Source organism: Thamnophis elegans, chromosome 15 (genome assembly GCF_009769535.1).
Source record: "Thamnophis elegans isolate rThaEle1 chromosome 15, rThaEle1.pri, whole genome shotgun sequence".
In the NCBI taxonomy this organism is placed as follows: domain Eukaryota; kingdom Metazoa; phylum Chordata; class Lepidosauria; order Squamata; family Colubridae; genus Thamnophis; species Thamnophis elegans.
Window position 1 is genome coordinate 38,763,719 of NC_045555.1, and position 17,947 is coordinate 38,781,665.

General features: G+C 42.4%; 1 protein-coding gene across 1 annotated transcript in view; it reads left to right on the plus strand.

The window, feature by feature from the left end:
- Window positions 1–17,681, plus strand: part of CISD1 (CDGSH iron sulfur domain 1) — a 21,170-nt gene extending 3,489 nt beyond the window's left edge. The window contains exons 2-3 of the mRNA XM_032232305.1: window positions 14,902–15,107; window positions 17,216–17,681. Of these exons, the coding sequence (XP_032088196.1) occupies window positions 14,902–15,107; window positions 17,216–17,305 (296 nt within the window). The 3' untranslated portion in view covers window positions 17,306–17,681. The remainder of the gene's footprint in view (window positions 1–14,901; window positions 15,108–17,215) is intronic.
- Window positions 17,682–17,947: the final 266 nt, after the last annotated feature.

A 17,947-nucleotide genomic window follows, 5' to 3' on the forward strand; every position in this document is an offset into this window, starting at 1 on the left:
CTTGTTAGGCGAAGCATTGTAGTTGTTAAGTGAATCATATGTAGTCAAGAGAATCTCCCCCCCACTTTTTTTTTGACAAAAGCTGGCTGGAAAGATCGTGGATGGTGATCCTATGACCCTAAATTTAGGGTCCTAAATTTAGGAGAAATTTCTTGACAGTGAGAGCAATAAACCAGTAGAACGCCTTGCTTTCAGAAGTGGTGGGTGCTCCATTACTGGAGGCTTTTAAGAAGAGACTGGACAGTCATATGTTTGAAATGGTACAGGGTCTCCTGTATGAGCAAGGGGTTGGACTAGAAGACCTCCAGGGTCCCTTCCAACTCTTATTCTGTTAAATACATGCCTATTTGCCAAGCACCTGAATTTTGATTACTTGATTATAGGGATGCTGTAATCATAAGTAGGGGAACCAGTCACAAGTCGCTTTTTTGAGTGCCATTGTAACTTTGGTCAGTAAATGAATGGTTGTAAGTCAAGGACAACCTGTAGTATGCTATTTTAATGGTTTTGTCTTTGAGACAATCTTCAGAGCAGTTTTCTTAGAAATTCTAATTGCTGCAAGAGTATTCTCTATCCCAAATGTATGAGGATCGTCACTTGACAGTTTTGTGGAAGGGATGCTTTTTGCATGTGCCCTGAGGGTGACAGGCTTGCATATTTAAATGTTCAAGAGCTGCTTTCCGATTCTGAAAGCAGATGCTATAGGGCTCTGCTCAGGTGGAATACCTTTCCCTAAGGCTGAGCTAGATATCTGTCAGAGAGCATGAATCAAGCATGCTTTGAACTACAAAGGAACATGTTGGGCAAAAAAACCCAACATCCACAGATTTACCTGTGAAGGTTCAAATTAACTGATTAATTGCTAAAAGCCTATGCACAGGACTCTTTTCAACTAGTGGCCAATGGTTAGAGTTAGACAAGGGTAAATGGCAAAAGGGGTAGGGGTTGTGCTTAGTTTGCTTGTGTCTCCTTAACAACTAAACTGATCCCTCTTTTTATTTCTCTCTCTGGCTTTGCCAGTCCTTCTCTTACAAAAGGTGAAGCAATCAAGAATGCTCACATAAAGCAAAGCAGAACAGAAGTTTTCATTGTGTGCTGTTAACAGTTAATGAAGATTAGGATGTCATGCTGTAAATACCTTTGGGCCTGCCTAAATTCTTTTTAGATATAATTGTAATTGCCTTTGTGTAAAAACCACAGCAAATAAAATGTCCTTGTGATAAGGTTGTACGTAAAAAAGAAAAAAATGTACTACTTTATTTTAAGCTCAGGGCAAAACAGTCCTACTCAGAATGTTCCACTGATGTCTGTCTTCAGCAGGAAGAAACAATTCCAATGTTTTGATGGGACAAAGAAATCGAAATATGTTCAGTATTCTGCTATAGCAAAATGAGATTTGTAAACAACGCTTCTTTGGGGTTTCTTTTTGCCTTTCAAGCCATACAAGTGTGAGGTAATGCTCTAGATTAAGTATTCTTTATAACATATTCTACATAAACATTGCTGAAAGAAATGATGTTTAAAATTTTTTTTTAAAGAATTATTAGAAATAAATAAAGTGCCTTTTGCAGTATAAGAGACACATTAACTCAGCAAAACCACCAGGAATAATCATTTTGACTGATTTCAGTGCAAGCAAAATACTATATAGCTATAGGGTTCAGAAAAGCTCAGATGTATATATATTCATTGATCCCCCATAGAGCTAACATCTGGCATGGTATAGAATTATTTACGTAATAACTAGTACAATTGCAGTTTCATTGGCTGAGATTTCCTTTCCTATTTTGTATGCCTTCATTAGTTGCCCTTTCACCATTGATCCAACCTGTTGCTATACTTTTGTTAATTGCCACTACCTGGAGCTTTATTTTTGTGAAGGCTGGAAATAGAAAAAAAACCGTCAGTATTTCTGATACTTTGAATATATTTTAAGAGCCCTCAAATTTAAGCTTCTCTTGCTCTTAGCTTGGACTTAAGGTAATAAAATAGAATGGCTAAACCTAGATATAAAGCAGTGAAGTATTTGTGAAAGAGAAAAGAATAAATCATCTTAAGTTTTATGCACACTATTAAAATGTGTATTTATATTACATAAAATAATTAAAATCCAATTTTATATTATGCTGTGTTTATGATATATAAGTATTTACCACTTGATAATAAGTAGAAGAGAGTTAACTGAAATAGTATTTCTTTAAAAATACCTGGGCTTTGCATCAATTGACTACAAATAATGCAGAAACAAAGAATTCCCAGTGTTAGAGAACTTGTGCTACAACAAATTTCTGCCCCAAAGGAAGGAGGGAAGAACAGATTATTGCCTGTCTTTGACTGTACACCCTCCAAAAGAGGATTTAATCAACATAAAATTAGTAGGAATATTGGAGGGAAGTCATCAAAACTAAGCTAAAATTGAACTTATTCAGACATATATCTTGAATTTCATAGTGGATTACATCAACGCTAAGTTAAATTCTATGGCAGGAGAAATTATCAGCACAAATACAACAAAATGTAACAAAAAGGCAACAGTAAAAATACTGGGTTTCTGCCTGGATGGTCTCTTGTGACGAGCCGAAGGACAGAATGGAAGTAGTGATCTTCCTCCCATATTTGGGCATACCGGGGGTTGTAAAAATCATTTATATATATATATATATATATATATATATATATATATATATATATATATATATATATATATATATATATATATACACACACACACACACACACACACACACACACACACATATATATTCAATATCAAGTAACATATATATTCAATAGCAATGGCACTTAGACCTTACAGCCCTCTAAGCAATTTACAGAGTCAGTATATTCACCCCAACAATCTGGGTCCTCATGTTATTGACCTTGGAAGGAAGGCTGAGTCAACCTTGAGCCGGTGACACTTGAACTGCTGGCAGCCAGTAAACAGCAGAAGTAGCCTGCAGTACTGCATTAGCAATAGCCCTTAAGACTTACATCATAGTGCTTTTATAACCCTCTCTTAAGTGGTTTACAAAGTCAGCATATTGCCCCCAACAATCTGGCTCCTCCTTTTACCCACCTCGGAAGGATGAGTCAACTTTGAGCAGGTGAGATTTGCAGAACTGCAGTTAAGCAGTCAGCTGAAGTAGCCTGCAATACTGCATTCTAACCACAGCTCAGCTAATTCAAGTACTCCTAAAGGTGCTTTTTCAAGAGGCAATTGGACTGAAGCATCACATTAGAGAACATTGTTTTTTCTGTCTCCCCAATCCATTGATCAGTGGATATCGGGGCCTGAGAAAGCAATTCCTGCCCCCTCCTCCTTCGCAAATTATTTGCATGGGAAAGCACCTGGTAGCTCTCATCGAGGAGAATCCAAAGAGAAAGACATGTCAACCTACCCAACTCTTTCAATGTTTATCATTAGAGGCTATCCTTATAAGGAGGCAGTACAAGCACTATCGTTCAGAGTGGATTTGATTTAAACCAAATTGACTTAAATAACAATTTAAATCATGATTTAAATTTGTATTTTGTATTTTATTATTTATATGCCGCCCTTCTCCAGGAGGACTCAGGGCGGCGAACAATTCAAGGGGGGAAAAGGGGAACATAAAAAGACAAAATACAAATAATAAAAGTAGACAACAGTCGCACAACCATACATGTCGAGAGGGGAGGGAACTCAGCACCCCCAGGCCTGCCGGCAAAGCCAGGTTTTGACGGCTTTTCGGAAGGCCTGGAGAGAGGTGAGGGTCCGAATCCCTGCGGGGAGTTCATTCCAGAGGGCCGGAGCTGCCACAGAGAAGGCCCTCCCCCGGGTAATAGCCAGGTGGCATTGGCTGGTAGATGGCACCCGGAGGAGGCCAACCCTGTGAGATCTAATGGGTCTGTGGGAGGTAATTGACAGCAGGCGGTCTCTCAAGTACCCAGATCCAATACCATGAAGGGCTTTATAAGTTACGACTAGCACCTTGAAGCATATCCGGAGACTGATCGGTAACCAGTGCAGCTCGCGGAGGATAGGTGTAACGTGGGTGTACCAAGGTGCACCCACAATTGCTCGCGCGGCTGCGTTCTGGACGAGTTGAAGTCTCCGAATACTCTTCAAGGGCTGCCCCATGTAGAGCGCTATCACTAGCAAAAAAGCTTGATTTAAATCGACACAATTTAAATCACAATTTTAAAAGAGCAACTGTCATCCCTGTCCCACAGTGGCTCCTCCTGACCTGCTGTTGACTCACCGACAGTCCCATTCACTTTAATGAGACCTCAGGTGATGGCAGTGACACAAGTTCAGGGACATGGCAGGCAACAGGTGAGTGGATGCCCACTAACAGAGGTTGCCATGACGCCATGAAATGACAGGTGCTCTTTAATATTATATTTCTAAGCTGCTTAGTAGGTTTCACTTTCATTTTTAATGCCTCCCCTTCCTCCTCACACTTAGAGCCTGGTGGCACAGATGCATTTCTCTTCAAACAATCATACAGTTTGTAGTGTACATAGATTTGCAAAACGATGGGATAAAGGAATATTCCTGAACTTTGTTTTACGATTTATCTCATGGTTATTGTGAAATTGTGTGAATTCATCAATGCAGTGCATGTTATCTGAGCTTGCAGAGCTTGGATTAATTGAATAAGTTTACCAAAAATGTAAATATTGCAGAATATACAGCCTCACGCTACATAACTAAGCTCCATTTCATGCTGAATAAACTAAATTATTAATGTATCTTAAATAGAAAACTACCTTTAGATAGTTTTTTTTTACTCCAAAAGCATTTTATTAAAATAAATTTGATTTTTTTAAAAAAATCCAATTTAAAAATGCAATTTTTTTTAAAAAAAAAACATTGATTTTTATCCACCATGCCACCATTTCTTCTGTTGACCTAGGCTTCCATCTCTAATTAGGTCTCAAGCAAAGGAAATGCGTCACTTAGTTCACATGGCCAATTGAGAAGACAGAATGCCTCTTAGGATCCTGGGGAAGGCTTCTCCTGGCACCAACTTATCTTTTAGCTTTCTTTATCCCAAGCTTTCAGATGGGGAAATTAAGGAGGGCCATCAAGACGTTTAAGTGTGCAGTAGACTTTGAGGCTGTTTTTATGAAGCACTTTCAGGCCACAAACATTTGCTTAAGATTAGGGCCTAATCTCAGTTACTCACTGATCTGTTTTAGATGCAGAAACAGCTGAAGTAGTCTCTGTGAGCTCAGAACTAGTAGTAAGAATCTTCAGATGCAGGTTCCTCAAGTGGGCCTTGCCAGTTGTAAAAAAAAAGCTTTCATTATTTCCATGGATTCTAAAATTTGATGCCTAGGAATCACCTCGGTTCAGTTTCAGAGGCAATCATTGGTAGCTGGTCGCTACCTATAAAGCCCTACATGGCATCGGACCTGGGTACCTGAGAGACCGCCTCCTGCCGATTACCTCTCTCAGACCAATTAGATCACACAGGTTAGGTCTCCTCCGGATTCCATCTGCCAGCCAATGTCGGCTGGCGACCCCCCGGGGGAGAGCCTTCTCTGTTGCAGCTCCGGCCCTCTGGAACGAGCTCCCTGTTGAGATCCGGACCCTTACTACCCTCCAGGCCTTCCGCTAAGCCACCAAGTCCTGGCTGTTCCAGCAGGCTGGGGGGGCAGCTGAGAAGCATCTGCCTCCATGGAAATTGTGAATGTTGGTTTTGTTTTTAATATGTTGTCTTTGTCTCGTTCCCCCCTTTCCCTTGTCTTTTGTGAGCTGCCCGGAGTCCTCCGGGAGTTGGCGGCATACAAGACAAATAAATAAATAAATAAATAAATAAATAATAGATAGATAGATAGATAGATAGATAGATAGATAGATAGATAGATAGATAGATAGATAGATGCAGAGATGCATGCAAACATCCTATGGATAGGCATAATGACATTCCGTAAACAGGAGGCTACTGTTTCACCAGTCAAGCAATAGAAGCCATATCCCTGCTTATCTAATGCAGAGTACCATGGCCCAAATAATATTTGGTATTTGGTCAAACTCAAATACTTTGGCCACCTAGTGAGAAGGAAGGACTCACTGGAGAAGAGCCTAATGCTGGGAAAGATTGAGGGCAAAAGAAGAATGAGGTGGCTTCATGGAGTCACTGAAGCAGCAGGCCTGAGCTTAAATGGACTCCAGGGGATGGTAGAGGACAGGAAGGCCTGGAGGAACATTGTCCATGGGGTTGCAGTTGGTCGGACACAACTTCACAACTAACAACAACAACAACCATGCGTAGACAACTATGACTTAAGATTTGGAATGCAGTTCCAATCTATTCTTAATAGTGCAAGTGCTGGTTAAAGCAGCATTGAATAAATGTAACAAATAAATAATGTATAAAACCTAAAAGAAAAAAAGAATACTTTGAGCCATCTACAATAGACAGGTGATTTACTAGAGCCCAGACTTGCTTACTTAATATTTTTTAGCCAGTCTAATAAGTACTAGGAGTCATTTGACATTGGTCAAAGTACCAGCAAAAGCAGCACTTTGCTGATACTTGGCAAAGTTTCTGCCTCTTGTAAAGAGTGCTGTAAGTAAAAATGATATACCAAGGTCCGCCAGTAGAAGGCAGTGTTGCTTCTCCATCATCAGAGGCACTTGAGTGTTTTGTACAGTTGGTCCTAGCTGCATCATAACCTTACCACTGATTCATATTGTCTTCCAGGTGGCTGTGGCAAACACTGATGATCCAGGCCATTCAATCATCTGTTTGTCTTGGTTTAATCAGAAAAGTTCTCAGTTCTTTTCAAGATGTGCAAAGAGAATAGGAACTGGGGAGGATTCTGGATCTCAGAAGGCTCAGCTGACATATGTGATATGGCATGTTCTATATAGAGAATCTGAAACCCATAACTGGTTTTGAGTTGAGTTTGAGTTTGAATTTATTGATCTTGTATGCCGCCCACTCCTGAAGGACTCCGGGCGGCTTACAATAAACAAGGAAAGGGGATAAATACACAAAACAACACTTTAAAATACACAACAGTCACAGTTTCCGAGGGGCTGGATCTTTCGAGAGCCCCCCGGCCTGCTGGAGCAGCCAGGACTTAACGGCTTTGCGGAAGGCCGGGAAGGTAGTAAGGATCCGGATCTCCACGGGGAGATCGTTCCAAAGGGCTGGAGCTGCGACAGAGAAGGCTCTCCCCCGGGGAGTCGCCAGCCGACATTGGCTGGAAGATGGAATCCGGAGAAGACCTAACCTGTGGGATCTAATCGGTCTATGGGAGGTAATTGGCAGGAGGCGGTCTCTCAGGTACCCAGGTCCGATGCCATGTAGGGCTTTATAGGTAACAACCAGCGCCTTGAAGCGGATCCGGAGACTAATGGGTAGCTAGTGCAGCTCTCGGAGAATAGGTGTGACATGGGTGTACCTGGGTGCACCCACAATCGCTCGCGCGGCTGCGTTCTGGACCAGCTGAAGTCTTCGAACGCTATTCAAAGGCAGCCCCATGTAGAGTGCGCTACAGTAATACAGAGGGCGCCTTGGCTGTATATGCCTTGTACATCAAATGGTTCAAAGGGGTTTTATATGCCTCTCCTTCATTCTTCTTCTGACATACTTTCTATGTAACATGTACTTGAAGAAAGCAGAAGTTATTTTGGCAATTACTGTATTTTTCGAAGTATAAGACGCACCTTTTTAGCCCCCCAAAAGAGGGTGAAAATCTGGGTGCGTCTTATACTCTGAATATAGCTCCACTCAACCACTTTGTGCGTCGCATTTTCGGGGGGTTCCGTGCGGCGGGGATCCTCACTTTCACATGGCGCATGATTCCTGAAGCTGCCTGGGGAACTGCGATGAAAGCCTTTTCAATGAAAGCATTTTTGGGCTGCAGGGTCCTCTCCCCGATTCCAAAAAGGGCATGTGCAGAGGCCAAACAAGTGCATCGTGTTTCAGGTGGCAGGCAGTTCCAGCACGTGCTGCCACCTGAAAATGCTTTCCTTCCCAGTTCCCCGGTGCACATCACAGAACCACGCGTCCTCCTCCTCTACAAACTCGCCGCCTGTTTTCTCCTGGCCAGCACCATCGGCTGGGGGAGGCAGGGAGAAAAGGAAGAGAGTAGCGCAGTTGGCCGAAAGCGCAGGAGCCGGGTGCAGACACAGGGCAGGCAGATTAGAGGCAGCTGACCAATTATCGGCTTGGTTGATGGCCACCCAGAGTGTGCAGGCAGCAAAGGAAACCTGTGTTGTGGCTCTATTAAGATGTGCATTTCATTTTGGGATACAATTTGGGGGTGGCAGGTGGGGCAGGGAATGGGGTGCCCTGGCAGCCGCTTCTAGAGCCCACGCCCTAAGTGTCGCTGCCAGTGGCCATGATTTCGCGCCACCCTCTCCCGAATAACAGCCGACAGGAGAAGAGAGGCCATGCGCCAGGTGAAGTTTCACCACCCCCACCCCAACGAGTGAGGGGAGAGTCCAGCAGCGTCTGGGGCACTTCTTCACCTCTGGCAGGGATGCCGGGCACCCCATCCCCTGCCCCACCCGCCACCCCTAAATTGTGCCCACCTCGAATGGGGTGCCCAGCATCCCTGCCAGTGGCGAAGAAGTATATTCTGCAATATTTACATTTTTGGTAAACTCATTCAATTAATCCAAGCTCTGCAAGCTGAGATAACATGCACTGCATTGATGAATTCACACAATTTCACAATAACCATGAGATAAATCATAAAACGAAGTTCAGGAATATTCCTTTATCCAATTGTTTTGCAAATCTATGTGCAATCAGCCGGCTGCCTCTAATCTGCCTGCTCTCTGTCCGCGCCCACATGTGCAGCAGAGACCCTAAGACCACCTTACTGACGGAAGGCGGGGCATCCCAATACTGGCAGCGTGGCAAGAGGAAAGATCTTTTTCTTTTGTGAGCTTCTGTTTCGTCGTTTGCAGGGAAAAACAGAAGCTCGCGAAAGAAACACCATGGAGATCTGATGTAGGGTGGCAGTGCATGTGCCAGCAGAGAAGGCTCGGAGTGCCATCACTGTCACGCGTGCCATAGGAATTAGATTCTAGCTCAAATGGTGTTTCCATTTAAATATTTGAGAACTGCTGGGAAAGGCAACAATGATATTCAAAAAAATAAGTACTGTGAAACAAGACACAAAGAATTGGGAATGTCTATTTTGGGGAAGAGAAGGATTCTTCAAATATTTGAAAAGTAACCACAGAAGGTAAAGGTCTCCCTTCTAGAGCACAAGGCAATTGTAGATTTAAGCTTCAGAAAGGCAAGTTCTGATTAAATGTTTGAAAAAGACTTTTTAACAGTCAGAGGGAAACTATTCAGTCCCTGAATAACGTTGGATTGCAAGTAGGTTTGAGTGCCTTAAATGATCTATTTCAATTCTCCAAATATATCACTGTATAAAATCCTGCTAAGAATTTCAGTGTTTTTCAGTATCCAGTTCCCTGTTGTATTTTTTTGTGAAACAGCACAATGTTAATCACATACACAAACATATTTTACAGTTTGTATCCTAGAAAAGGTATTTTAATTTTTTGAATCGAAATTGGCATCTCAAAAAAAAAATTCTGTTTCATTTATTTCCAATTTTAAAGGATTTGGGGGAAATTAAAGGTTTGCAAGAATTCAGAAAATCTCAACTGTATTTTTCATGTTACTTGATTATTCGACCCCTTGGGTATTTTTTTCACTTGTTGCAAGCGAGAAAGAGAGAAATCTGAGAAGCAAAACATATAAAAGCAACCCAGAGATGCTACAAATTGCAAACACATTACCTTTGATGGGCTGTTATCAGATGCCTCAAGATGCCTTCTAATCTGCAACAATTGGAAGTGGCTTTGGCAAGATTTCCTATTGTTTGTTTATTAAATGCATTTATACCCAGGTCTGCAATGTGAAATCCTAGAGAAGTTGGCAGAATAAACAATAAGAGCAAAGGAGTCTGTGATGGGTATTTTTTTTAAAGTAATCTTTATTAGTTATACATTTTTTAAAGAGTAAAACATACAAATACAAATACAATTTTAAACATACAAACCCCCCCTCCCCTCCCCCCCCGTGGTGACAGTCATTCACAGCCCAACTTTTTTTTTCTTTCCTTCCTCATTGTTAGGTCTCTAAGCCACATCTTCTCATTACAAAATTCAGGGATCTATTACAATACCCATGTTCACTTTTAACTTTCCCCATTTTAAATCCCTGCAGTTCTCCTTGTCGCCCACATATACCATAAGTTCCAGCTAAAGTAATGTTCCGTTTCTCCTTTGTCCCTCAGCCAACCCGTCATTCTGTCCATTTCTGCACATTCATAGATCTTTTTAATTATAGCATCTTCCAATTGGTATGGTAGTGGATTTCCAAAATTGTGCATAAGTTATTCTTGCGGCCACAATTATATGTAGGCTCAAATGCCATATTGAACTGCTCATGTTTTCTGGTTTAATGCTTAGTAGAAGGTTCTCGGGTCTCCATTCCATGTTTGCCCCGGTAACCTCTTTTAGCCATTTTTTAATCCTTCTCCAGTATTTCGTGGCCTCAGTACAGGACCACCAAATATGGTAGAATGTGCCATCCTTTCTTCCACATTTCCAACACAATGGAGATAACCCAGGGAACATCTTGGCTAACCTCGTTGGGGGGAAGTGCCACCTATAAACCATGTGATGGGTATTTATTAAATGTATGTGCCTTCTGTCACATCAGAGGTTGTAGATCTGTTATAGAATTCTTTATTCTTGAGCGGCAAATAATAGTCACTTTAAGGATCAGTGGATTTTTTTTGTTTTGTTTAGTACCTTTTTGACTTGTCTGTTTAAATTAGATTTATACAACATTGACCAAAGTTCAATTAGATTTTTAAAAACATTTTTAATGTAAAAATGTATAGAAAAGCATAATAACTTCTAACTTTCTTTTACCTGCTAATATAAAGATGTGAGATGAAGTAACAGTCCTGGTAAAGCAAAGACAAAAGAATCAGAAATTTTGAGGTGATGAAGAAAATAGAAATAGAAATACAGGGGAGAGAAATAAATAGTGAATCAAAAAAATGGAAAACATGTTCTTGCAAGCAGGATGCCTTGCAAAATGATTTTCTGGTCTGGAGTGTGCCTGTTATTGATTCAAATCTAATTATGAAAGCTGGCTGTAAAAGGAAACCCTTTTGAGAAGTATATTAATTAAGCTCTTCAGATCATCTTCTCTCTTTTTTAGAGAAAGCTAGCCAGATCAAATGAAGATATTAGTATTATTAAAAACTGGTGATAACTCTAGTATATTGATATCAATATACTCCAAACATCCATCACGTTTGATTGAACTGGCAGTAATCCACATCCTGATGAGTTCACAAGTATTTACCTGTTGCGTCCTCCCGTACCAGCCGACGGGCGGGGCTGGAGCAGCCGGTACATGATTGGCTGCGGCGCACCCGCCAGCTGGAGGGAGATGTGCCGGTTACCTATTGGCTGGCCAACTGACAGCTCGAGTATATAAAGAGCTGTCAGTTGGTCAGGAGCTGTCCGCGTTCTGAATCCTCTGTTAGCTAGACCTGTTGCGAATAAACTGTTAGAAACCATTACTGTTACAACGACGTCTCTCGTCTCGTTACTTAAAAGTACCTTCTTACTAGGTACTAAAATCATTGCAGTTTATGAATAAAATTTGTTTGAAACAATTCAGAACAATATATTTATGTACCTTCTGAAAATCAAGGTGATGTGAGTGCTGAAGAGTACATTTAGTACAAATACAATCCATGTCATTTTTATTAGAAATAAGCATGTTAGGGAATTTTTATAATAATTACTGGTACTGCTTTAGAGCAAATCTACCACCCCTTGTCTTTAACCAAAAACATGGGCAAAGTCGGATACTTCTGAAAAAAAGTTATGCATTGGATAGTAGTTTAAGGAAGGGCAGTCTAGATGATCTTGTTAGCTGGTAGAGTTTGGTGGGATCAGCAAACTGCAGTTAGAAACAAGAAATAAGATTAATTCCAAAGCAAACATGTTTTAAACGGTTCCACCACAAAACCGTGGTAGACTAAAGCGCGCTCGACGAAAGCGCGTACGTGACGCCATCACAGCGCGACGAAAACAGCACGCTGTGAGTGGTAAAGTTAAAATTAACGTGTAAATCTAAACCTAACCCCCCCAAACCTAACCCTAAACCTAACCCTTAACCCTAAACCTAACCCTTAACCTAACGCTAAACCTAACGCTAACCCTTAACCTAACCCTAAACCTAACCCTAACGCTTAACGTAACCCTAACCCCAACCCTAACCCTAAACCTAACCCTTAACCTAAACCTTTTTAAAGCGCCCTTTTTTCTCCGTGGTCGTATTTGTCGCGCTGCTGATGACGTCACGTACGCGCTTTAATCGGGCGCGCTTTAGTGGACCGCGGTTTTGTCGTGCCACGGTTTTAAACATTGTTAATTGGGACATTTTCAGGTTTAATCACCCAGAGTCAATTTTTGAAGTTACAAATTTATCACATGTAGAATTATAATACTTCCTACTTTAGATGATGTCATTTATTGACTTCTGAATGATCAATTTGCAGCGACTGACTTGACTTCTGAGGAATACAGTAAAGATGTATATACAATACATCTTAATTTAATATAATCCAGTATCTTGCTCTGGTAATGGGCGGAGTGTTTGTTTTGCTTTGCTTTGCTTTTTGGGTGCATTCAAGCTTTCATTGTTGACTCCTGGAAATGGCCTGAACTGTCCATGCCGTTTTCTTGAGAAGGCATTGTCGTCTTCCCATGACTGAAAGGATGTGGTTGACCCAAGGTCACTTAACTGGCTTCGCACCTAAGGCAATACTAAATCTCACAGTGCCCTGGTTTCTAGTCTAGCAGTCTTATATCCTTTGTATGTGATGCTCTTTTTAATAATAATTCCCAAAATTAAATAGGTTCTTTCCCTGAAGTGGTCATCTAATGTATGATTCTTGAAATCATTGATGCAATGTAATTAATATATGTAACTAACATTCTACCACTAGAACAAACATTAAGATGCAGTCATCTAATTACTGAGGAGTAAGCCCCATTGGTTGGACTGTAATTTAATTCTGAGTAGTCGTATACAGGACCGCATTTCATAGCTTTTGTTCTAAACCAGTGTTTCTCAACCTTGGCAACTTGAAGATGTCCGGACTTTAACTCCCAGAATTCCCCAGCCAGCGAATGCTGGCTGGGGAATTCTGGGAGTTGAAGTCCAGACATCTTCAAGTTGCTAAGGTTGAGAAACACTGCTCTAGTGCAGTGGTCCCCAACCCCCGGTCCGCGGACCGGTGCCGGGCCGTGGAGTACCTGGCACCGGGCCGCGCAGCGGCCGGGGGCCATGATCGCTGCAGCGGCCGGGGGCCATATTTGCAACTTTGTAGTCCTCATGAACGCGCCCTTTCTCTGCCCCCCCCCCCGCCGCCCCAGATGTGCGGGGCTGGGGGGGCGAGGGGAGGCCCGATCTCCCCCCCGCCCTCTTGCTCTGCTCGCCCCGGGAGGGAGGGGGCGGCGGCGGCGGCCTCGGCCCGAACTTGGGATGCTGCTGGCGGAGGCTGCCTGGGAGGCGAAACTTTGTCCGCGGACTCACCCGGCCCGCCTGCCCCGTGGAATGACAAGCGGGGGGGGCAGGAGGGGGCGGCAGCGCTGCAGTTTCCTCCCAAGGAGAAACTAAGGTTGCGGGGGGGAGGGGCGCAGCGCGGCCGTTTTGGGGGAACTTAGGGAGCTTCGCCGTTCCGAGAGGCGCTTCACGCGCAGCCCCACCTCCAGGTGGGAGATGTTTTCGCAGCCCCATCTCCAGGTGGGAGATGTTTTCCTCCGCCGAGGCGGGGAGGGGGGGCTTTACGTAAGACTCGCGGCGCAACTCTGCCCCCCCTCCTGGAGTGTCACCTCCTCCCGCCCCTCCCCCCCGCCGCTCCGCCGAAGCGCTTTTTGCGTCAGGCCGGCGGGGCTCTCGGGGGCCCTTCGGCCGCAGCCCGCCTTCTCCCCCTCTTCCCTTCATGGAGCGCGGCGCGGAGGCCCACCCCCTCGGAAGCAGCCGGCCTCCGCCGAACTGCAGCGAGGAAAAAGGGCTGCCCGAGCGAGCGGATCGCGGGGTCGGTTCCCCCTCCCTTCCCCCGGCGGCCGAGGAGGAGGAGGCAGGGCGGCCTCGTGGGCTGTCGGCCTTGGCGTGAAGGAAGCCCCCCCCCGCCCTGCGGAACGCGCGACCAGGATGGCCGCCTTCCCACCCGCCGGTCCGGAAGGCCAAGGGAGGCTCGTCTGACTGGTCCGCGGCGATAAAAAGGTTGGGGACCACTGCTCTAGTGAGTCAAAGTTGACCGTTTAATTTGTTTTAAGGCGCTCTGCTAACTGTGGTTTATTCGGGGACCAAACAAACCATAGCTTAGCATCTCTTTCCGTGTTCGCGTGTGTGTCAGAGAGAGATTTCAATTGGTTAGGGCTCAGCTGGCCCTTTAAGAGCAGAGGATCCTCCCTCGCCGCCATGTTCGGGACCTTCGCGCGCAGGCGCAGCTCGCCCTCTGGGCACAACCTCGCGTGTCCTTTGCTTGGAGAGAGTAGAGCGCCTGTGGAGCCGGGCGGAGACGATGGGGCACGGATCGAACTGCATTCGCTGGCTGGGGAATTCTGGGAGTTGAAGTCCGGACATCTTCAAGTTGCCAAGGTTGAGAAACACTGTACTAAACAAACTTAAGAGATAATGCATGTTTGGGGGTGGGGGGGCATGCAGAGAATTGGACAGTTTTTGGAGAGAAAAGGGAAAACCTATGAAAAGACAGACGGGCAATCCACGAAGCATATCTAAGAAAACCAACAGAAGAACACCTTGCAATTCTTGGTTTTCAAGGTCAGGTTGTGTCAACGAAAATTTTGACTGGTTTTCTGTTTTTCTCTTTCAGTTGAATGGATTGCTGCCGTCGCTTTTGCTGCGGGAACAGCGGCTGTTGGGTATTTCGCTTACAAAAAGTATTTTAGCAAGGGCAAAGGTTGCAGTGGAATGGTGAACCTCCACATTCAGAAAGATAATCCCAAAGTAGTTCATGCATTTGATATGGAAGATTTGGGAGAGAAAGCGGTATACTGCCGATGTTGGAGATCTAAAACGGTGAGAGAACAGCATGCTCAAATCCCTTGTAAATTTTTTTATTGTGAATGTATTTGTCGAACTTCCAAAACAAAATAATGACTGCTAGATTATAGTTAAGTGTCGGTGGTGTCTGTGTGTAAACAGGAAGCTGTTATTAGGGAACGACTTTTACATTCATCATTGAAGTAATGATCAAAGAGTATTTGAAACAGAGAAATCATTATAATGTGACGAGAGATGTGAAGGTTCACAAAAATTGGGAGAGGGAAAAACATTGAAAAGAATTTCTGCAAGAACTCTGTAAAGAATTGGCATATCCTATATTTATAAATCAATGGCTAAGAGTTCCACAGAATATTAAGTTTGTTAAGACTAATTCAACAGATACACTTTTTCATGTTTGTTGGGTGAGTCAGAGATTGTTTTAGAAAGCCTGGCTTTCAACACAATACAATGGATCAGGGTACATTTAGTCAAATGATACGGTTTGTCCTTCTGTTGACTTGGTTTGGTTCAATAGCCATATCTTAGTTAAGGTGGGCTTACAAAGATAGATCAGTATGGATTAAAGCAGGAGCCCTTGAACCCTTCCGAAACAGGATGTAGAAGTGGCGGGCGAGCAGTGCATACATCCCCACTTGCACTAGCAGTGGGCGGGCACAGGCACCCATTACTCATGCAAATGGAGTTGCGCACATGTGCCTACCTGTAGCTCGTGTAGAACTATCCCTTCCTCCATAGCCAGTCCGCAAAGCTGGAAAGGTTGAGGGACTGTGGTTTAAAGAAATGAATCTACTTTTGAGTTATATAACTAAAACTTGGGATTGATTAAGAATTATAAATTTCTTGGGCATTAGAACAACAAACGCATTACTCCTCAATGGAAAAAATGCAGTCCTAAGACTTTAATTCAAATTTTTTATGTTTATGGAATGGTAATCAATTGACAAAATTGAAAGACGAATAACTCACCAGTTCAGGATTCAATTGTTCGTTTAAAAACTGGCCCAAATACTCTTATACAGAAAGGATTTTTTTTTATATTCAAGCAAAGAAAATAAAGGATGAAAAAAATCCTTTATTTTATTTTGTTTTTCTCACAAAACAGATTAAACGTGAAATATTTTTTTAATGTTTTAGTTTTAAATAATAGGGAAAGAAATTGATCTGTGATTTGATTGCTGATAGCAATAATGCTTCAGATTCAGAATATGAAATATTTTATTTTATGGGGCAAAATACTTATCCTGCATTTTCCCTACTTTTTATGAAAGCTAGTAAATTTTGTTAATTCAAACCAAAAAGGCATGATAGATGGAATGATTTATATGACATCTAATCATAGTTGCTACTACTCTGCCTAAGCAGAAATATTTGTCACAGAAGCTATTCTCTTTTGATTAATGCATACGAATCCAAGTTTTTATATTGATCTGGGAGAGATCCACTTTTATTTACAATGAAAAAGGAAGAATTGGTAGAACTTTCATTCTGGTATAGAAACATATATTTATTTGTTTGTTACAGTTATTTGGTGTCTATCTCGCTGTGAGGCTACTCTAGGTGGCTTACAACGATAAAAATGAAGAAGTGAAAAGTAGTGTAAACAAATCAGTAGCAAAATAATGGAACAATGGAATAAACAATGAAAAAGAAAACAAGGAGAATACATTGATAAGAAAATAATAGATGAGTGGGTGGGGAAGCAGGGAGCAAGGTGGGGTTTGCTATCAAACTATAAATGGTGCTAGTAGCCACCACCAATATGGTAACTCCCCATTGGATCCCCAGGCCAACTGGCAGAGCCAGGTCTTCAGGCTCTCACAATGCCAAGGTTAACATCAGTTGATGTCCCAGGGTTGCTTGGAGCAATCAGAAAGTTCTTTCACAGATCTAGAGTTAATAATAATAAGCTGTCAGGATTTAGCCCAGACTGCTGTCGAGACAATACATCCTTTCCCTCAATTTTGGAGGACAAGAGAATGGACCAAGATGGCAGACATTTCTCTGCAGAAAACATTTGCTTACAGTTGGATAGATTACATTTTCTTTTACCTGCAATTTACTTTGATGACGACTCTTTTATCTTGCTGAAGATGTACATTTAATACGTGTTTGTCTTTCAGTTCCCCTTATGTGATGGGTCTCATACAAAACACAACGATGAAACAGGAGACAACGTGGGACCTCTAATCATCAAGAGGAAAGATGTGTGAACAGCAAATAGTTGAGATACCATCAAAACGATATTGTCGCAATGTTTTCTGCTCACCAGTGATTGGTGTGAAAGAAGATCTTAATTTCACTGAAGATGTTTAGATGTGGTATACAATGCACTGCAGCACATGTAGTTCATGTTGCTTGCTTTAAAACACTACACTGTATATGTTAGAAACAATACCTGTGACTTGCTGATTTTTTGTGTCTTGTTAAATGCACATCTTCATTAAGTGTAAAAAAATAAAAAACCCTTTAGAAGGTACTTGAAACAATGGAGATGATACATTAAATTATTTTCAAATACATTCTGTTCTCCTAAACTGTCTTTTCCAACAGCCATGAGATTAAACCTATATTTTTGTCAATCTCTAATATATAGCTTTCTGACCTTTTTTTTTTAAAAAAAAGATCTGCAATATGCAAGGCATCAAAGACCACAATGAAGCTACGATTACTAAAATGTATACATTTTAAGTATGCAGAAACATTGCAGATGGAAATTATATTGCACAACACTGGCAGGCGCACATCTTACTGCCTTACATATCTCTTCTTTTCTTACATATCTATGGCAGGGTAAAAAGTGTCTTGCTGGAGATAAGTGGTTGGATCTGTGCCATGGTCATGAATTATTTTAA